At 38.7% G+C, this 23,198-nt stretch overlaps 1 protein-coding gene across 1 annotated transcript in view; it reads right to left on the reverse strand.

The window, feature by feature from the left end:
• UBR5 (ubiquitin protein ligase E3 component n-recognin 5) overlaps positions 1-23,198 on the reverse strand; it is an 877,374-nt gene that overhangs the window by 166,141 nt on the left and 688,035 nt on the right. Inside the window, exons 30-31 of the mRNA XM_053715922.1 lie at positions 21,071-21,194; positions 20,679-20,790 (exon numbers count right to left, since the gene is read on the reverse strand). Of these exons, the coding sequence (XP_053571897.1) occupies positions 20,679-20,790; positions 21,071-21,194 (236 nt within the window). The remainder of the gene's footprint in view (positions 1-20,678; positions 20,791-21,070; positions 21,195-23,198) is intronic.

Consider the following 23,198-nt stretch of genomic DNA (forward strand, 5'->3'; position numbering starts at 1 on the left):
AAAAAAAACACATCTGGGTAAAGAGATCATTCTCCCGGATGTAAAGCTTGATCGACACATATAATCTGCTTCCCAATTGTCTATACCTGGGAAATGGACCGCAGAAATTAGACAGGAGCTGGATTTAGCCCAAGCAAGTATCCGAGATACTTCTTTCACAGCCTAAGGACTGAGAGTCCCAACCTGATGATTGACATACGCCACAGTTGTGACATTGTCTGTCTGAAAATCAATAAACGTCTCTTTCTTAAAAAAAAAAGCCAAAACTGAAGAACTCTGAGAAATGCACGGAGTTCCAAAAATATCGAATAGTAATCTCGCCTCCTGAGATTTCCAAACCCCTTGTGCTGACAGAGATCCCCAGACAGCCTCCCAACCTAAAAGACTTGCATCTGTAGTGATCATGGTCCAGGAAAAATTAACCGAAGAGACCCGTAGAACTATATGATGGTGATCTAACCACCAAGTCAAAGATAGTTGAACATTGGGATTCAAAGATATAAAAAAGTGATATCCTAGAATCCCTGCACCATTAATTCATAAAAAACTGGAAAGGTTTCCAATGAAAATGAGCAAAGGGAATCGAATCCAATGCTGCAGCCATGAGACCTAAAACTTCCATGCATATAGCAACTGAAGAAAATAATAGAGACTGAAGGTTCCGACAAACGGAACCCAATAAAAACATAATTTATGTAAGAACTTACCTGATAAATTCATTTCTTTCATATTAGCAAGAGTCCATGAGCTAGTGACGTATGGGATATACATTCCTACCAGGAGGGGCAAAGTTTCCCAAACCTTAAAATGCCTATAAATACACCCCTCACCACACCCACAATTCAGTTTAACTAATAGCCAAGAAGTGGGGTGATAAGAAAGGAGCGAAAGCATCAAAAATAAGGAATTGAAATAATTGTGCTTTATACAAAAAAATCATAACCACCACAAAAAAGGGTGGGCCTCATGGACTCTTGCTAATATAAAACAAATGAATTTATCAGGTAAGTTCTTACATAAATTATGTTTTCTTTCATGTAATTAGCAAGAGTCCATGAGCTAGTGACGTATGCGATAGCAGATACCCAAGATGTGGAGCTTTCATCCAAGAGTCACTAGAGAGGGAGGGATAAAATAAAGACGGCCAATTCCGCTGAAAAAAATAATCCACAACCCAAATAAAAAATTTTGATCTTTATAATGAAAAAAACTGAAATTATAAGCAGACTAATCAAACAGAAAACAGCTGCCTGAAGTACTTTTCTACCAAAAACTGCTTCAGAAGAAGAAAACACATCAAAATGGTAGAATTTAGAAAAAGTATGCAAAGAAGACCAAGTTGCTGCTTTGCAAATCTGATCAGCAGAAGCTTCATTCCTTAAGGCCCAGGAATTAGAAACTGACCTAGTAGAATGAGCCAAAATCCTTTGAGGCGGGGATTTACCCGACTCCACATAAGCATGATGAATCAAAGACTTTAACCAAGACGCCAAAGACATGGCAGAAGCCTTCTGACCTTTCTTGGAACCAGAAAAGATAACAAATAGACTGGAAGTCTTCCTAAAATCTTTAGTAGCTTCAACATAGTATTTCAAAGCTCTAACTACATCCAAAGAATGTAACGATCTTTCCTTAGAATTCTTAGGATTAGGACACAATGAAGGAACAACAATTTCTCTACCAATGTTGTTAGAATTCACAACCTTAGGTAAAAATTGAAATGAAGTCCGCAACACTTCCTTATCCTGATAAAAAATCAGAAAAGGAGATTCACAAGAAAGAGCAGATAACTCAGAAACTCTTCTAGCAGAAGAGATAGCCAAAAGGAACAATACTTTCCAGGAAAGTAATTTAATATCCAGAGAATGCATAGGCTCAAACGGAGGAGCCTGCAAAGCTTTCAAAACCAAATTAAGACTCCAAGGAGGAGAGATTGACTTAATGACAGGTTTGATACGGACCAAAGCCTGTACAAAACAATGAATATCAGGAAGATTAGCAATCTTTCTGTGAAAAAGAACAGAAAGAGCAGAGATTTGTCCTTTCAAAGAACTTGCAGACAAACCCTTATCCAAACCATCCTGAAGAAATTGTAAAATTCTAGGAATTCTAAAAGAATGCCAAGAGAATTTATGAGAAGAACACCAAGAAATGTAAGTCTTCCAAACTCGATAATAAATCTTTCTAGATACAGATTTACAAGCCTGTAACATAGTATTAATCACAGAGTCAGAGAAACCTCTATGACTAAGTATTAAGCGTTCAATCTCCATACCTTCAAATTTAATGATTTGAGATCCTGATGGAAAAATGGACCTTGAGATAGAAGGTCTGGCCTTAATGGAAGTGTCCAAGATTGGCAACTGGCCATCCGAACGAGATCCGCAAACCAAAACCTGTGTGGCCATGCTGGAGCCACCAACAGTACAAATGAACGCTCCATTAGAATTTTGGAAATTACTTTTGGAAGAAGAACTAGAGGCGGAAAGATATAAGCAGGATGGTAATTCCAAGGAAGTGACAACGCATCCACTGCTTCCGCCTGAGGATCCCTGGATCTGGACAGATACCTGGGAAGTTTCTTGTTTAGATGAGAGGCCATCAGATCTATTTCTGGAAGACCCCAGATTTGAACAATCTGAAGAAAAACCTCTGGATGAAGAGACCATTCGCCCGGATGTAACGGTGACTGAGATAATCCGTTTCCCAATTGTCTACACCTGGGATGTGAACCGCAGAAATTAGACAGGGGCTGGATTCCGCCCATACAAGTATCCGAGATACTTCTTTCATTGCTTGAGGACTGTGAGTCCCACCTTGATGATTGACATATGCCACGGTTGTGACATTGTCTGTTTGAAAACAAATAAATGATTCTCTCTTCAGAAGAGGCCAAAACTGAAGAGCTCTGAAAATCGCACAGAGTTCCAAAATGTTGATTGGTAATCTCGCCTCCTGAGATTCCCAAACCCCCTGCGCTGTCAGAGATCCCCATACAGCTCCCCAACCTGATACTCGCATCTGTTGAGATCACAGTCCAGGTTGGATGAACAAAAGAGGCCCTTTGTAATAAACGATGGTGATCCATCCACCAAGTTAGAGATGATCGAACATTGGGATTTTAGGATATTAATTGTGATATCCTTGTATAATCCCTGCACCACTGGTTCAGCATACAAAGCTGGAGTGGTCTCATGTGAAAACGAGCAAAAGGGATCGCGTCCGATGCAGCAGTCATGAGACCTAGAATTTCCATGCATAATGCTACTGAAGGGAACGATTGAGACTGAAGGTTTCGACAGGCTGAAACCAATTTCAGACGTCTCTTTTCTGTCAGAGACAAAGTCATGGACACTGAATCTATTTGAAAACCTAAAAAGGTTACTCTTGTCTGAGGAATCAAGGAACTCTTTGGTAAATTGATCCTCCAACCATGTCTTTGAAGAAACAACACAAGTTGATTCGATTGAGATTCTGCAGAATGTAAAGACTGAGCAAGTACCAAGATATTGTCCAAATAAGGAAATACCGCAATACCCTGTTCTCTGATTACAGAGAGAAGGGCACTGAGAACCTTTGAAAAGATCCTTGGAGCTGTTGCTAGGCCAAACGGAAGGGCAACAAACTTGTAATGCTTGTCTAGAAAAGAGAATCTCAGAAACTGATAGTGATCTGGATGAATTGGAATATGAAGATATGCATCCTGTAAGTCTATTGTAGACTTATAATGCCCTTGCTGAACAAAAAGGCAGAATAGTCCTTATAGTCACCATTTTGAATGTTGGTATCCTTACATAACGATTCAATATTTTTAGATCCAGAACTGGTCTGAAAGAATTCTCCTTCTTTGGTACAATGAATAGATTTGAGTAAAACCCCAGACCCCGTTCCAGAACTGGAACTGGCACAATTACCCCAGCCAACTCTAGGTCTGAAACACATTTCAGAAATGCCTGAGCCTTCACTGGGTTTACTGGAATGCGAGAGAGAAAAAAATCTTCTCACAGGTGGCCTTACCTTGAAACCTATTCTGTACCCTTGTGAAACAATGTTCTGAATCCAAAGACTGTGAATCGAATTTATCCAAATATCTTTGAAAAATCGTAACCTGCCCCCTACCAGCCACCAACCACCTTCATGTGGACTTGGGGGCTGGTTTTGACTTTCTAAAAGCCTTGGAATTATTCCAGATTGGAGAAGGTTTCCAAACGGAAACCGTTCCTTTAGGGGAAGGATCAGGCTTCTGTTCCTTATTCTGACGAAAGGAACGAAAACGATTAGCAGCCCTGTATTTACCTTTAGATTTTTTGTCCTGAGGCAAAAAGGTTCCTTTCCCCCCAGTAACAGTTGAAATAATAGAATCCAACTGTGAACCAAATAATTTATTACCTTGGAAAGAAAGAGAAAGCAAAGTTGACTTAGAAGTCATATCTGCATTCCAAGATTTAAGCCATAAAGCTCTTCTAGCTAAAATAGCTAAAGACATATACCTGACATCAATTCTAATGATATCAAAAATGGCATCACAAATAAAGTTATTAGCATGTTGAAGAAGTTTAACAATGCTATAAGCATTATGGTCTGACACTTGTTGCGCTAAAGCCTCCAACCAGAAAGTGGAAGCTGCAGCAACATCAGCCAAGGAAATAGCAGGTCTAAGAAAATTACCTGAACATAAATAAGCTCTCCTTAGAAAGGATTCAAGTTTCCTATCTAAAGGATACTTAAAGGAAGTACTATCCGCTGTAGGAATAGTAGTACGTTTAGCAAGAGTAGAGATAGCCCCATCAACTTTGGGGGTTTTGTCCCAAAACTCTAATCTATCAGATGGCACAGGGTACAATTTCTTAAACCTTGGAGAAGGAGTAAATGAAGTACCCAGACTATTCCATTCCCTAGAAATTACTTCTGAAATAGCATCAGGAACTGGAAAAACTTCTGGAATAACTACATGAGGTTTGAAAACCGAATTTAAACGCTTAGTAGATTTAGTATCAAGAGGACTAGACTCCTCCATATCTAATGCAATTAACACTTCTTTAAGTAAAGAACGAATAAACTCCATCTTAAAAATATATGAAGATTTATCAGTGTCAATATCTGAGGCAGAATCTTCTGAACCAGATATATCCTCATCAGAAACAGATAAGTCAGAATGATGGCGGTCACTTAAAAATTCATCTGAAATATGAAAAGTTTTAAAAGACCTTTTACGTTTACTGGAAGGAGGAATGACAGAGCCTTCCTAATAGATTTAGAAACAAATTATTTTACATTAACAGGGACATCCTGAGCATTAGATGTTGAAGGAACAACAGGTAATGGATTATTACTAATGGAAATACAATCTGCATTAGAAAGTTTATCATGACAGTTATCACAAACTACAGCCGGAGGAACAGTTACCAAAAGTTTACAACAGATGCGCTTAACTTTGGTAGAACCAGCATCAGGCAGCGTCTTTCCAGAAGTAGATTCGGATCCAGGGTCAGGTTGAGACATCTTGCAATATGTAATAGAAAAAACAACATATAAAGCAAAATTATCAAATTCCTTCAATGACAGTTTCAGGAATGGGAAAAAATGCCAAATGAACAAGCCTCTAGCAACCAGAAGCAATGAAAAATGAGACTGAAATAATGTGAAAAAAAGGTGGAGACAAGAATGACGCCCACATTATTGGCGCCAAGTACAACGCCTATATTTTTTGGCGCCAAGTATGACGCCACATCCTGTTACGTCAAAAAAAATGACGCCCACATTTTTGGCGCAAAAAAAGTCTGAACACCTATACGTCAAAAAAATGACGCAACCATGAACAAACTTCCGGCGTCAATTAGGGCGCCGGAAATGACAAAAAATGTTTGCGCCAAAAAAGTCTGCGCCAAGAATGACGCAATAAATTGTAGCATTTTCAGCCCCCGCAAGCCTAACAGCCCACAGGGAAAAAAGTCAATTGAAAATTTTTAAGGTAAGAAAAAAATATTTATTCATGTGCATTATTCCAAACAATGAAACTGTCTGAAATAAGGAATACTGATTACCCTGAATCATGGCAAATATAAGTTTAAACACATATATTTAGAACTTTACATATAAAGTGCCCAACCATAGCTTAGAGTGTCATAATAAAATAAGACTTACTTACCCTAAGACACTCATCTACATATAGTAGATAGCCAAACCAGTACTGAAACGAGAATCAGTAGAGGTAATGGTATATAAGAGTATATCGTCGATCTGAAAAGGGAGGTAGGAGAAGAAATCTCTACGACCGATAACAGAGAACCTATGAAATAGATCCCCTAGAGGAAGACCATTGTATTCAAATAGGCAATACTCTCTTCACATCCCTCTTCACATTCACTGCACTCCGAGAGGAAAACCGGGCTTCAGTCTGCTGCGAAGCGCACATCAACGTAGAATCTAGCACAAACTTACTTCACCACCTCCATGGGAGGCAAAGTTTGTAAAACTGAATTGTGGGTGTGGTGAGGGGTGTATTTATAGGCATTTTGAGGTTTGGGAAACTTTGCCCCTCCTGGTAGGAATGTATATCCCATACGTCACTAGCTCATGGACTCTTGCTAATTACATGAAAGAAAACCTCTGGAATAACCACAGGAGGTTTATAAACAGAATTTAAACGCTTACTAGTTTTAATATCAAGAGGACTAGTTTCCTCCATATCCAATGTAATCAACACTTAATTTAACAAAGAACGAATATACTCAAATTTAAATAAATAAGGATTTGTCAGTGCCAATATCTGAGGCAGGATTCTCTGAATCAGATAGATCCTCATCAGAGAAGGATATTTCAGTATGTTGCTGGTCATTTGAAATTTCATCAACCTTATGTAGAAGTTTTAAAAGGCCTTTTACGTTTATTAGAAGGCGGAATAGCAGACAAAGCCTTCTGAATAGAATCAGAAATAAATTATTTTAAATGTACAGGTATATCTTGTGCATTAGATGTTGAGGGAACAGCAACAGGTAATGAACCACTACTGATGGATACATTCTCTGCATATAAAAGTTCATCATGACAACTATTACAAACCACAGCTGGAGGTATAACCTCCACAAGTTTACAACAAATGCACTTAGCTTTGGTAGAACTGTTATCAGGCCGGAGGGTTCCAACAGTGATTTCCGAGACAGGATCAGAGTGAGACATCTTGCAAATGTAAGAAAAAAAACAACATCTAAAGCAAAATTATCAATTTCGTTATATGGCAGTTTCAGGAATGGGAAAAAATGCAAACAGCATAACCCTCTGACATAGAAAAAGACAGGAGGCAAAAAAGAATGGGGTCTTAAATAATTAAAATATTTGGCGTCAAGTATGACGCACAACAAACAAAAAAAATATTTTTTGGCGCCAAAAACATTTGGAAAAGACACACTCGCGTCATAAATGACGCAACCTTGTGAAAGGACCCGGTGTCAACTAAGACGCCGGAAATTACGATCTTGCGTCAACGAACGTAACTTTGCACCACGAAATCTCGCGCCAAGAATGACGCAATAAACTTTAGCATTTTGCGCCCTCACGAGCCTAATTCTGCCTGCAAATTTTGAAAATGGCAGTTAATTGAAAAAAGACTACACCCCAGCTAAGAAATACATTTTCCATAAAAAATGCATTTCCCAGATATGAAACTGACAGTCTGCAAAAGGAAATATACTGAAACCTGAATCATGGCAAATATAAGTACAATACATATATTTAAAACTTTATATAAATACATAAAGTGCCAAACCATAGCTGAAAGTGTCTTAAGTAATAAAAACATACTTACCTGAAGACACCCATCCACATATAGCAGATAGCCAAACCAGTACTAAAACCGTTATCAGTAGAGGTAATGGAATATGAGAGTATATCGTCGATCTGAAAAGGGAGGTAGGAGATTAATCTCTACGACCAACAGAGAACCTATGAAATAGATCCCCATGAGGAAAATCATTGCATTCAATAGGTGATACTCCCTTCACATCCCTCTGACATTCACTGTATTCAGAGGAAACGGGCTTCAAAAAAGCGGAGAAGCGCATATCAACGTAGAAATCATAGCACAAACTTACTTTACCACCTTCATTATGAGGCAAAGTTTGTAAAAATGAATTGTGGGTGTGGTGAGGGGTGTATTTATAGGCATTTTGAGGATTGGGAAACTTTTCCCCTCCTGGTAGGATTGTATATCCCATACGTCACTAGCTCATGGACTCTTGCCAATTACACGAAAGAAAGGATGCCAAGAGAATGAAGCAAGTTGTATAAAAACATAATTTATGTAAGAACTTACCTGATAAATTAATTTCTTTCATATTAGCAAGAGTCCATGAGCTAGTGACGTATGGGATATACATTCCTACCAGGAGGGGCAAAGTTTCCCAAACCTCAAAATGCCTATAAATACACCCCTCACCACACCCAGAATTCAGTTTAACGAATAGCCAAGAAGCGGGGTGATAAAAAAGTGCGAAAGCATATAAAATAAGGAATTGGAATAATTGTGCTTTATACAAAAATCATAACCACCACAAAAAAAGGGCGGGCCTCATGGACTCTTGCTAATATGAAAGAAATGAATTTATCAGGTAAGTTCTTACATAAATTATGTTTTCTTTCATGTAATTAGCAAGAGTCCATGAGCTAGTGACGTATGGGATAATGATTACCCAAGATGTGGATCTTTCCACGCAAGAATCACTAGAGAGGGAGGGATAAAATAAAGAGAGCCAATTCCTGCTGAAAATAATCCACACCCAAAATAAAGTTTAAAGAAAAACATAAGCAGAAGATTCAAACTGAAACCGCTGCCTGAAGTACTTTTCTACCAAAAACTGCTTCAGAAGAAGAAAATACATCAAAATGGTAGAATTTAGTAAAAGTATGCAAAGAGGACCAAGTTGCTGCTTTGCAAATCTGATCAATCGAAGCTTCATTCCTAAAAGCCCAGGAAGCAGAAACTGACCTAGTAGAATGAGCTGTAATCCTTTGAGGCGGAGTTTTACCCGACTCAACATAGGCAAGATGAATTAAAGATTTCAACCAAGATGCCAAAGAAATGGCAGAAGCTTTCTGGCCTTTTCTAGAACCGGAAAAGATAACAAATAAACTAGAAGTCTTACGGAAAGACTTAGTAGCTTCAACATAATATTTCAAAGCTCTAACAACATCCAAAGAATGCAACGATTTCTCCTTAGAATTCTTAGGATTAGGACATAATGAAGGAACCACAATTTCTCTACTAATGTTGTTGGAATTCACAACTTTAGGTAAAAATTCAAAAGAAGTTCGCAACACCGCCTTATCCTGATGAAAAATCAGAAAAGGAGACTCACAAGAAAGAGCAGATAATTCAGAAACTCTTCTGGCAGAAGAGATGGCCAAAAGGAACAAAACTTTCCAAGAAAGTAATTTAATGTCCAAAGAATGCATAGGTTCAAACGGAGGAGCTTGAAGAGCCCCCAGAACCAAATTCAAACTCCAAGGTGGAGAAATTGACTTAATGACAGGTTTTATACGAACCAAAGCTTGTACAAAACAATTAATATCAAGAAGATTAGCAATCGTTCTGTGAAAAAGAACAGAAAGAGCAGAGATTTGTCCTTTCAAAGAACTTGCGGATAAACCTTTATCTAAACCATCCTGAAGAAACTGTAAAATTCTCGGGATTCTAAAAGAATGCCAAGAAAAATGATGAGAAAGACACCAAGAAATATAAGTCCTCCAGACTCTATAATATATCTCTCTGGATACAGATTTACGAGCCTGTAACATAGTATTAATCACAGAGTCAGAGAAACCTCTTTGACCAAGAATCAAGCGTTCAATCTCCATACCTTTAAATTTAAGGATTTGAGATCCTGATGGAAAAAAGGACCTTGCGACAGAAGGTCTGGTCGTAGCGGAAGAGTCCACGGATGGCAAGAGGCCATCCGGACAAGATCCGCATACCAAAACCTGTGAGGCCATGCCGGAGCTACCAGCAGAACAAACTAGCATTCCTTCAGAATCTTGGAGATTACTCTTGGAAGAAGAACTAGAGGCGGAAAGATATAAGCAGGATGATACTTCCAAGGAAGTGATAATGCATCCACTGCTTCCGCCTGAGGATCCCGGGATCTGGACAGATACCTGGGAAGTTTCTTGTTTAGATGAGACGCCATCAGATCTATTTCTGGAAGCTCCTACATTTGAACAATCTGAAGAAATACCTCTGGGTGAAGAGACCATTCGCCCGGATGCAACGTTTGGCGACTGAGATAATCCGCTTCCCAATTGTCTATACCTGGGATATGAACCGCAGAGATTAGACAGGAGCTGGATTCCGCCGAAACCAGAATTCGAGATACTTCTTTCATAGCCAGAGGACTGTGAGTCCCTCCTTGATGATTGATGTATGCCACAGTTGTGACATTGTCTGTCTGAAAGCAAATGAACGATTCTCTCTTCAGAAGAGGCCAAAACTGAAGAGCTCTGAAAATTGCACGGAGTTCCAAAATATTGATCAGTAATCTCACCTCCTGAGATTCCCAAACTCCTTGTGCCGTCAGAGATCCCCACACAGCTCCCCAACCTGTGAGACTTGCATCTGTTGAAATTACAGTCCAGGTCGGAAGCACAAAAGAAGCCCCCTGAATTAAACGATGGTGATCTGTCCACCACGTTAGAGAGTGTCGTACAATCGGTTTTAAAGATATTAATTGAGATATCTTTGTGTAATCCTTGCACCATTGATTCAGCATACAGAGCTGAAGAGGTCGCATGTGAAAACGAGCAAAGGGGATCGCGTCCGATGCAGCAGTCATAAGACCTAGAATTTCCATGCATAAGGCTACCGAAGGGAATGATTGTGACTGAAGGTTTCGACAAGCTGAAATCAATTTTAGACGTCTCTTGTCTGTTAAAGACAGAGTCATGGACACTGAATCTATCTGGAAACCCAGAAAGGTTACCCTTGTCTGAGGAATCAATTAACTTTTTGGTGAATTGATCCTCCAACCATGATCTTGAAGAAACAACACAAGTCGATTCGTATGAGATTCTGCTAAATGTAAAGACTGAGCAAGTACTAAGATATCGTCCAAATAAGGAAATACCACAATACCCTGTTCTCTGATTACAGACAGAAGGGCACCGAGAACCTTGTAAAAATTCTTGGAGCTGTAGCTAGGCCAAACGGCAGAGCCAAAAACTGGTAATGCTTGTCCAGAAAAGAGAATCTCAGGAACTGATAATGATCTGGATGAATCGGAATATGCAGATATGCATCCTGTAAATCTATTGTGGACATATAATGCCCTTGCTGAACAAAAGGCAAGATAGTCCTTACAGTTACCATTTTGAACGTTGGAATCCTTACATAACGATTCAATATTTTTAGATCCAGAACTGGTCTGAAGGAATTCTCCTTCTTTGGTACAATGAAGAGATTTGAATAAAACCCCATCCCCTGTTCCAGAACTGGAACTAGCATAATTACTCCAGCCAACTCTAGATCTGAAACACAATTCAGAAATGCTTGAGCTTTTCACTGGATTTACTGGGACACGGGAAAGAAAAAATCTCTTTGCAGGAGGTCTCATCTTGAAACCAATTCTGTACCCTTCTGAAACAATGTTCTGAATCCAAAGATTGTGAACAGATTTGATCCAAATTTCTTTGAAAAAACGTAACCTGCCCCCTACCAGCTGAGCTGGAATGAGGGCCGCACCTTCATGTGGACTTAGAAGCAGGCTTTGCCTTTCTAGAAGGCTTGGATTTATTCCAGACTGGAGATGGTTTCCAAACTGAAACTGCTCCTGAGGATGAAGGATCAGGCTTTTGTTCTTTGTTGAAACGAAAGGAACGAAAACGATTATTAGCCCTGTTTTTACCCTTAGATTTTTTATCCTGTGGTAAAAAAGTTCCTTTCCCACCAGTAACAGTTGAGATAATAGAATCAAACTGAGAACCAAATAATTTGTTACCCTGGAAAGAAATGGAAAGTAGAGTAGATTTAGAAGCCATATCAGCATTCCAAGTTTTAAGCCATAAAGCTCTTCTAGCTAAAATAGCTAGAGACATAAACCTGACATCAACTCTAATAATATCAAAAATGGCATCACAGATAAAATTATTAGCATGCTGAAGAAGAATAATAATATTATGAGAATCATGATCTGTTACTTGTTGCGCTAAAGTCTCCAACCAAAAAGTTGAAGCTGCAGCAACATCAGCCAATGATATAGCAAGAAGATTACCTGAACACAGATAAGCTTTTCTTAGAAAGGATTCAATTTTCCTATCTAAAGGATGTTTAAACGAAGTACCATCTGACGTAGGAATAGTAGTACGTTTAGCAAGGGTAGAAATAGCCCCATCAACTTTAGGGATTTTGTCCCAAAATTCTAATCTGTCAGACGGCACAGGATATAATTGCTTAAAACGTTTAGAAGGAGTAAATGAATTACCCAATGTATCCCATTCTCTGGAAATTACTTCAGAAATAGCATTAGGAACAGGAAAAACTTCTGGAATAACCACAGGAGATTTAAATACCTTATCTAAACGTTTAGAATTAGTATCAAGAGGACCAGAATCCTCTATTTCTAAAGCAATTAGTACTTCTTTAAGTAAAGAACGAATAAATTCCATTTTAAATAAATATGAAGATTTATCAGCATCAATCTCTGAGACAGAATCCTCTGAACCAGAAGAGTCATCAGAATCAGAATGATGATGTTCATTTAAAAATTCATCTGTAGAGAGAAGTTTTAAAAGATTTTTTATGTTTACTAGAAGGAGAAATAACAGACATAGCCTTCTTGATGGATTCAGAAACAAAATCTCTTATGTTATCAGGAACATTCTGCACCTTAGATGTTGAAGGAACTGCAACAGGCAATGGTACATTACTAAAGGAAATATTATCTGCATTAACAAGTTTGTCATGACAATTAGTACAAACAACAGCCGGAGGAATAGCTACCAAAAGTTTACAGCAGATACACTTAGCTTTGGTAGTTCCAGCACTAGACAGCGATTTTCCTGAAGTATCTTCTGACTCAGATGCAACGTGAGACATCTTGCAATATGTAAGAGAAAAAACAACATATAAAGCAAAATTGATCAAATTCCTTAAATGACAGTTTCAGGAATGGGAAAAAATGCCAATAAACAAGCTTCTAGTAACCAGAAGCAAAGAAAAAATGAGACTGAAATAATGTGGAGACAAAAGCGACGCCCAAATTTTTTAGCGCCAAATAAGACGCCCACATTATTTGGCGCCTAAATGCTTTTGGCGCCAAAAATGACGCCACATCCGGAACGCCGACATTTTTGGCGCAAAAGGACGTCAAAAAAAAAAATGACGCAACTTCCGGCGACACGTATGATGCCGGAAACAGAAAAGATTTTTTGCGCCAAAAAAGTCCGCGCCAAGAATGACGCAATAAAATTAAGCATTTTCAGCCCCCGCGAGCCTAACAGCCCACAGGGAAAAAGAGTCAAATTTTTTAAGGTAAGAAAAAATGATTGATTCAAATGCATTATCCCAAATATGAAACTGACTGTCTGAAAATAAGGAATGTTGAACATCCTGAGTCAAGGCAAATAAATGTTTGAATACATATATTTAGAACTTTATAAATAAAGTGCCCAACCATAGCTTAGAGTGTCACAAAAAATAAGATTTACTTACCTCAGGACACTCATCTACATGTTTGTAGAAAGCCAAACCAGTACTGAAACGAAAATCAGCAGAGGCAATGGTATATAAATAAGAGTATATCGTCGATCTGAAAAGGGAGGTAAGAGATGAATCTCTACGACCGATAACAGAGAACCTATGAAATAGACCCCGTAGAAGGAGATCACTGCATTCAAATAGGCAATACTTCCTTCACATCCCTCTGACATTCACTGCACGCTGAGAGGAAAACCGGGCTCCAACTTGCTGCGGAGCGCATATCAACGTAGAATCTAGCACAAACTTACTTCACCACCTCCATAGGAGGCAAAGTTTGTAAAACTGAATTGTGGGTGTGGTGAGGGGTGTATTTATAGGCATTTTGAGGTTTGGGAAACTTTGCCCCTCCTGGTAGGAATGTATATCCCATACGTCACTAGCTCATGGACTCTTGCTAATTACATGAAAGAAAAGTAAATTGGAAAGTTATTTAAAATCACATGCTCTATTTGAATCATGTAAAATAAGAAAAAAATTTTTTGGGTTTCAGATCCCTTTAAATAAATACCTAAGATGTTTCATCTTGAACCTAAAGGAAAAATCCTCATCGTCCTTGTCAGCATCTCTAAAAGAATCAGAGGATAAAAGTTCACCCACCGTGCTAGACAGGGATTCTTCATTATCAGAAGACTGCAATTAAGTGACTGAAAAACCAGCGGAACTACTAGTCCTACACTCAGATGAACAAATGTTTTACCTTTCTTTCGTGTTTGCCTGCAGGTGGCATAGGGAACTTCCATGAGACACCCCAGGTCTGCTGGGTCACTATACTCTACTGAAGAGAATAACAAAAAAAAACATAATTTATGTAAGAACTTACCTGATAAATTAATTTCTTTCATATTAGCAAGAGTCCATGAGCTAGTGACGTATGGGATATACATTCCTACCAGGAGGGGCAAAGTTTCCCAAACCTCAAAATGCCTATAAATACACCCCTCACCACACCCACAATTCAGTTTAACGAATAGCCAAGAAGTGGGGTGATAAGAAAGGAGCGAAAGCATCAAAAATAAGGAATTGGAATAATTGTGCTTTATACAAAAAAATCATAACCACCACTAAAAAGGGTGGGCCTCATGGACTCTTGCTAATATGAAAGAAATGAATTTATCAGGTAAGTTCTTACATAAATTATGTTTTCTTTCATGTAATTAGCAAGAGTCCATGAGCTAGTGACGTATGGGATAGTAGATACCCAAGATGTGGAATTTCCACGCAAGAGTCTCTAGAGAGGGAGGGATAAAATAAAGACAGCCAATTCCGCTGAAAAATAATCCACAACCCAAATCAAAAGTTTTAATCTTAATAATGAAAAAAAGCAGAAGAATCAAACTGAAACAGCTGCCTGAAGTACTTTTCTACCAAAAACTGCTTCAGAAGAAGAAAACACATCAAAATGGTAGAATTTAGTAAAAGTATGCAAAGAAAACCAAGTTTCTGCTTTGCAAATCTGATCAACAGAAGCTTCATTCCTAAACGCCCAGGAAGTAGAAACTGACCTAGTAGAATGAGCCATAATCCTTTGAGGCGGGGATTTACCAGACTCCACATAAGCATGATGAATCAAAGACTTTAACCAAGACGCCAAAGAAATGGCAGAAGCTTTCTGACCTTTCCTGGAATCAGAAAAGATAACAGAGACTAGAAATCTTTCTAAAATCTTTAGTAGCTTCAACATAATATTTTAAAGCTCTTACTACATCCAAAGAATGTAAAGATTTCTCCAGAGAATTCTTAGGATTCGGACACAATGAAGGGACAACAATTTCTCTACTAATGTTGTTAGAATTCACAACCTTAAGTAAAAATTGAAATGAAGTCCGCAACACCGCCTTATCCTGATGAAAAATCAGAAAAGGAGATTCACAAGAAAGAGCAGATAACTCAGAAACTCTTCTAGCAGAAGAGATGGCCAAAAGGAACAAAACTTTCCAAGAAAGTAATTTAATATCCAGAGAATGCATAGGTTCAAACGGAGGAGCTTGTAAAGCCCTCAGAACCAAATTAAGACTCCAAGGAAGAGAGATTGACTTAATGACAGGTTTGATATGAACCAAAGCTTGTACAAAACAATGAATATCAGGAAGATTAGCAATCTTTCTGTGAAAAACAGAAAGAGCAGAGATTTGTCCTTTCAAGGAACTTGCAGACAAACCTTTATCCAAACCATCCTGAAGAAACTGTAAAATTCTCGGAATTCTAAAAGAATGCCAGGAGAATTTATGAGAAGAACACCAAGAAATGTAAGTCTTCCAGACTCGATAAATAAATCTTCCTAGACACAGATTTACGAGCCTGTAACATAGTATTAATTACTGAGTCAGAGAAACCTCTATGACTAAGAATCAAGCATTCAATTTCCATACATTCAAATTTAATGATTTGAGATCCTGATGGAAAAAAAGGGCCTTGAGATAAAAGGTCTGGTCTTAACGGAAGTGTCCAAGGTTGGCAACTGGCCATCCGAATGAGATCCACATACCAAAACCTGTGAGGCCATGCTGGAGCCACCAGCAGAACAAACGAACGTTCCATTAGAATTTTGGAAATCACCTTTGGAAGAACTAGAGGCGGAAAGATATAGGCAGGATGATAATTCCAAGGAAGTGACAACGCGTCCACTGCTTCCGCCTGAGGATCCCTGGATCTGGACAGATACCTGGGAAGTTTCTTGTTTAGATGAGAGGCCATCAGATCTATTTCTGGAAGTCCCCAGATTTGAACAATCTGAAAAAATACCTCTGGGTGAAGAGACCATTCGCCCGGATGTAACGTCTGGCGACTGAGATAATCCGCTTCCCAATTGTCTACACCTGGGATGTGAACCGCAGAGATTAGACAGGAGCTGGATTCCGCCCATACAAGTATCCGAGATACTTCTTTCATAGCCAGAAAACTGTGAGTCCCACCTTGTTGATTGACATACGCCACGGTTGTGACAAATAAACAATTCTCTCTTCAGAAGAGGCCAGAACTGAAGAGCTCTGAAAATCGCACGGAGTTCCAAAATGTTGATTGGTAATCTCGCCTCCTGAGATTCCCAAACCCCCTGCGCTGTCAGAGATCCCCATACAGCTCCCCAACCTGACAGACTCGCATCTGTTGAGATCACAGTCCAGGTTGGACGAACAAAAGAAGCCCCTTGAACTAAACGATGGTGATCTATCCACCACGTCAGAGAGTGTCGTACATTGGGATTCAAGGAGATTAATTGTGATATCTTTGTATAATCCCTGCACCACTGGTTCAGCATACAAAGCTCATGAGAAAACGAGCAAAGGGGATCGCGTCCGATGCAGCAGTCATGAGACCTAGAATTTCCATGCACAAAGCTACCAAAGGGAACGATTGAGACTGAAGGTTTCGACAGGCTGAAATCAACTTCAGACGTCTCTTTTCTGTTAGAGACAAGGTCATGGACACTGAATCTATTTGAAAGCCCAAAAAGGTTACCTTTGTCAGAGGAATCAAGGAACTCTTTGGTAAATTGATCCTCCAACCATGTCTTTGAAGAAACGACACAAGTTGATTCGTATGAGATTCTGCAGAATGTAAAGACTGAGCAAGTACCAAGATATCGTCCAAATAAGGAAATACCGCAATAGCCTGTTCTCTGATTACAGAAAGAAGCGCACCGAGAACCTTTGAAAAGATCCTTGGAGCTGTTGCTAGGCCAAACGGAAGGGCCACAAACTGGTAATGCTTGTCTAGAAAAGATAATCTCAGAAACTGATAGTGATCTGGATGAATTGGAATATGAAGATATGCATCCTGTAAATCTATTGTGGACATATAATGCCCTTTGGTACAATGAATAGATTTGAGTAAAACCCCAGACCCTGTTCATGAACTGGAACTGGCACAATTACCCCAGCCAACTCTAGATCTGAAACACATTTCAGAAACGCCTGAGCCTTCACTGGGTTTATTGGAATGCAAGAGAGAAAAAATCTTCTCGCAGGCGGCCTTACCTTGAAACCTATTCTGTACCCTTGTGAAACAATGTTCTGAATCCAAAGACTGTGAATCGAATTGATCCAAATATCTTTGAAAAATCGTAACCTGCCCCCTACCAGCTGTGCTGGAATGAGGGCCGCACCTTCATGCGGATTTGGGAGCTGGTTTTGATTTTCTAAAAGGCTTGGATTTATTCCAGACTGGAGAAGGTTTCCAAACGGAAACCGTTCCTTTAGGGGAAGGGTCAGGCTTCTGCTCCTTATTCTGACGAAAGGAGCGAAAACGATTAGCAGCCCTGTATTTACCTTTAGATTTTTTGTCCTGAGGCAAAAAGGTTCCTTTCCCCCCAGTAACAGTTGAAATAATAGAATCCAACTGTGAACCAAATAATTTATTACCTTGGAAAGAAAGAGAAAGCAAAGTTGACTTAGAAGTCATATCTGCATTCCAAGTTTTAAGCCATAAAGCTCTTCTAGCTAAAATAGCTAAAGACATATACCGGACATCAATTCTAATGATATCAAAGATGGCATCACAAATAAAGTTATTAGCATGTTGAAGAAGTTTAACAATGCTATGAGTATTATGGTCTGACACTTGTTGCGCTAAAGCCTCCAACCAGAAAGTGGAAGCAGCAGCAACATCAGCCAAAGAAATAGCAGGTCTAAGAAGATTACCTGAACATAAATAAGCTCTCCTTAGAAAGGATTCAAGCTTCCTATCTAAAGGATCCTTAAAGGAAGTACTATCCGCCGTAGGAATAGTAGTACGTTTAGCAAGAGTAGAGATAGCCCCATCAACTTTAGGGATTTTGTCCCAAAACTCTAATCTATCAGATGGCACAGGGTACAATTTCTTAAACCTTTGAGAAGGAGTAAATGAAGTATCCAGATTATTTAATTCCCTAGAAATTACTTCAGAAATAGCATCAGGAACTGGAAAAACTTCTGGAATAACTATACGAGGTTTGAAAACCGAATTTAAACGCTTAGTAGATTTAGTATCAAGAGGACTAGACTCCTCCATATCTAATGCGATTAACACTTCTTTAAGTAAAGAACGAATAAATTCCATTTTAAATAAATATGAAGATTTATCAGTGTCAATATCTGAGGCAGAATATTCTGAACCAGATAGATCCTCATCAGAAACAGACAAGTCAGAATGATGGCGGTCACTTAAAAATTCATCTGAAATATGAGAAGTTTTAAAAGACCTTTTACGTTTACTGGAAGGAGGAATAACAGACAGAGCCTTCCTAATAGATTTAGAAACAAATTCTTTTACATTAACAGGGACATCCTGAGCATTAGATGTTGAAGGAACAACAACAGGTAATGGATTATTACTAATGGAAATACAATCTGCATTAGAAAGTTTATCATGACAGTTATCACAAACTACAGCCGGAGGAGCAATTACCAAAAGTTTACAACAAATGCACTTAACTTTGGTAGAACCAGCATCAGGCAGCGTCTTTCCAGAAGTAGATTCTGATCCAGGGGTAGATTCTGATCCAGGGTCAAGTTGAGACATCTTGCAATATGTAATAGAAAAAACAACATATAAAGCAAAATTATCAAATTCCTTCAATGACAGTTTCAGGAATGGGAAAAAATGCCAAATGAACAAGCCTCTAGCAACCAGAAGCAATGAAAAATGAGACTGAAATAATGTGAAAAAAAGGTGGAGACAAGAATGACGCCCACATTTTTTGGCGCCAAGAATGACACCCACATTATTGGCGCTAAGTACAACGCCTATATTTTTTGGCGCCAAGTATGACGCCACATCCGGTGACGCCGACAAAAACGACGCTTACATTTTTGGCGCAAAAAAACGTCAAAAAATGACGCAAACTTCCGGCGTCAATTAGGGCGCCGGAAATGACAAAATTTTTGCGCCAAAAAAGTCTGCGCCAAGAATGACGCAATAAATTGTAGCATTTTCAGCCCCCGCAAGCTTAACAGCTCACAGGGAAAAAAAGTCAATTGAAAATTTTTTTAAGGTAAGAAAAAAATTATTATTCATATGCATTATCCCAAATAATGAAACTGACTGTCTGAAATAAGGAATACTTATTACCCTGAATCAAGGCAAATATAAGTTTAAACACATATTTTTAGAACTTTATAAATAAAGTGCCCAACCATAGCTTAAGAGTGTCATAATAAAATAAGACTTACTTACCCTAAGACACTCATCTACATATAGTAGATAGCCAAACCAGTACTGAAACGAGAATCAGTAGAGGTAATGGTATATAAGAGTATATCGTCGATCTGAAAAGGGAGGTAGGAGAAGAAATCTCTACGACCGATAACAGAGAACCTATGAAATAGATCCCCTAGAGGAAGACCATTGTATTCAAATAGGCAACACTCTCTTCACATCCCTCTGACATTCACTGCACTCTGAGAGGAAAACCGGGCTCCAGCCTGCTGCGAAGCACATATCAACGAAGAATCTAGCACAAACTTCACCACCTCCACGGGAGGCAAAGTTTGTAAAAACTGAATTGTGGGTGTGGTGAGGGGTGTATTTATAGGCATTTTGAGGTTTGGGAAACTTTGCCCCTCCTGGTAGGAATGTATATCCCATACGTCACTAGCTCATGGACTCTTGCTAATTACATGAAAGAAACAGCTATAACTCCCTTAACCCTCTCTTCAGGGAACTATCAATTGAGGGTTTCCATAGGAATAAATCTTGCAGAGCACCTCACTCTCTGTCTACCTATCAGACGAGGCAAATAACTACTGGGAGTGAAGGGGAAGCATGAGGGATATTTGAATGCTCTGGTTGGGGTGTGTCTGCCTCCTTCTGGTGGCCAGGTGATGTACTCCCATATGTAAGAATAGGATTTTGTGGACTCTCACTATCATTAAAAAGACATGTATTTAGTGTTTAATGTGCATTCAAGTTACATGAGAAAGTAAATACAGGGGTATGTTTTTCATAAAATATTCTTTACCATCCTCATCATGCTCATCATGCTGTCCTTCAGCTTCTGCATTCTCCTCCCCATGCTCTTCCTGCTCATCATGGTGGTCCTCTTCACCAGCCACTCCTTCCACTACTTCAACCTAAGATACAAGTCTTAATATTACCAGAAACCCATGACCTAGAGTTAGGAACCTAAGTTAAGTAATGCTTAAATATATTGACTGGAAATTAATGCATTACAAATATAAAGGGACATTTTAAAATTAGCAGAAACTATATTATAAATAAAGGTCCATTATAGTGACAAAATTGCATGCAGTAATCTTTCAGACCATGTAATTGTATTAATAGCACTGCCGATAGTCTGTGTGTTTAACCCTAGTCAAATAAGAAAACATAATGATAAGATTAAAAATATACCTCTTCTACATCAGCTGACACAATGTCATCCTGCTCTTCATCTCTGCCACGAACCGGTTGCGACTGACTTATCCGCCTTTGTTGAGGATTTCGAATTACATAGGATGACTGAGACGGATTGGAACTAGAGAAAAATATAAGGAATCTGTTTTGAACAGGAACTGTGTGAATGCTAGGCTAATGGTATTTTCAGTTTAGGCTCTATAAAGAAAAAAAACTCAGGTCAAGAGTTTCAGAAACCTCCATGCATCCAGTTGAACTTGATATAGCTTTAAAGAAACCGTAAAGTCAAAATTAAAAATGTTCATGGTTTTGATAGAGCATGTTGCATATTTAAACAACTTATCAATTTACTTATGTCACCAAATTTGCTTTGACCTCTAGTTAACCTTTATTGGAGAGTAAACCTAGGAAGGCTAATAAGAGCTCAAGACCATTCTTATGTCCTTAAAGTGAATGTAAATTTTGATGCTAAAGTGCCCGGTTTTTAAAAATTTGATTAAAAACAGGGGCACTTTAATTCATAAAAATTTACATTTCACTCCTGTTGTGAAAAAAAAACGTGAGGGGGGGAAGCCGTGATTGGAGGATTAACGATCCATCATTTCTGACGTCAGAAATGGCTTGCGACGACCAGAGGAAGCTGGAGCAGCTGTCAAGACTAAAAGGTAAGTTTTTTTTCACAACAGGAGTGAAATGTAAATTTTGATGAATTAAAGTGCCTCTGTTTTTAATCGAATTTTAAAAACCGGCACTTTAGCATTTAAATTTACATTCACTTTAACACTCCAAGCAGTGTCTGCAAAAATGTTTTTAAAAACGTTAAACACTGTTGCAACACTGCTGCCATAGAACGCTATGAAACTACCTAGATTTAACTCCTCAATAAAAGATACCAAGATAAATTGGAGAGTAGTTTACAATGGTATGATCTATCTGAAGCATAAGTTTATTTTCCCTTACTATATTCTTAATATTACTCTTCTAACGTAGAAAATAAATTATGCTTACCTTATAATTTCCTTTCTTTTTGTACAGCGAGTCCTCAGCTGCATTCCTTGTGGGAAATACTGAACCTAGACACAATAAAATTGTGGGGCCACCCATCGGAGAACATGGGCGGGAGCTGTGGACTCTCCCTGTACAGAAGGAAAGGAAATTATCAGGTAAGCATAATTTATGTTTTCCTTCTTAATACAGGGACCACAGCTGCATTCCTTACTTGTGGGAAAATAATACCCAAGCTCCAGAGGACACTGAATGCTAATGGGAAGGAAAAAAGGAGAGGTGGCCCCCTTTTATCCGAGGGCACCACAGCCTGCAAAACCCTTCCTCCCGAAGGCTGCTTCCACAGAAGCAAAATTTCATTTAAAAAATTTTTTGGGGGAAAAAATAATGTAAGGAGGCCCTTATAGCCACCCTACCAGACTGATCCATAGAGACCTAATGTAAAGGTCCCAAAAGGACGACACTGCTCTCATACAATGAGCCGTAATCCTCTGAGGAGGCTTGAGTCCCGCTGACTCATATGCCAAGCGGAAGAAACTCCTCAACAAACAGATAAGGAAGTCGAAGGTGCCTTCCGACCCTTATGCTTCCCAGATAGATAACCAACAGAGAAAACCTGTCTATTCTTAAAGGGACACTGAACCCAATTTTTTTCTTTCGCGATTCAGATATGGCATGAAATTTTAAGCAACTTTTTAATTTACTACTATTGTCAAATTTTCTTCATTCTCTTGGTATCTTTATTTGAAATGCAAGAATCTAAGTTTAGATGCTGGCCCATTTTTGGTGAACAACCTGGGTTGTTCTTGCCGATTGGTGGATAAATTCATCCACCAATAAAAAAGTGCTGTCCAGAGTGCTGAACTAGAAAACAAAACAAAGCTTATATGCCTTTTTCAAATAAAGATATCAAGAGAACGAAGAAAAAAATTGATAATAGGAGTAAATTAGAAAGTTGCTTAAAATTGCATGCTCTATCTGAATCACGAAAGAAAAAAAAATTGTGTTCAGTGTCCCTTTAAGTAACCTGAAGAAAAAACCTCAGGTACGAATCCATATTATGTGGAAAACTTTCCTTCAAAGAAGAAGGAATAGGACATAAGAAAGAAACCCATAGGAG

The sequence above is a fragment of the Bombina bombina genome, chromosome 5 (assembly GCF_027579735.1).
Source record: "Bombina bombina isolate aBomBom1 chromosome 5, aBomBom1.pri, whole genome shotgun sequence".
In the NCBI taxonomy this organism is placed as follows: Eukaryota; Metazoa; Chordata; class Amphibia; order Anura; family Bombinatoridae; genus Bombina; species Bombina bombina.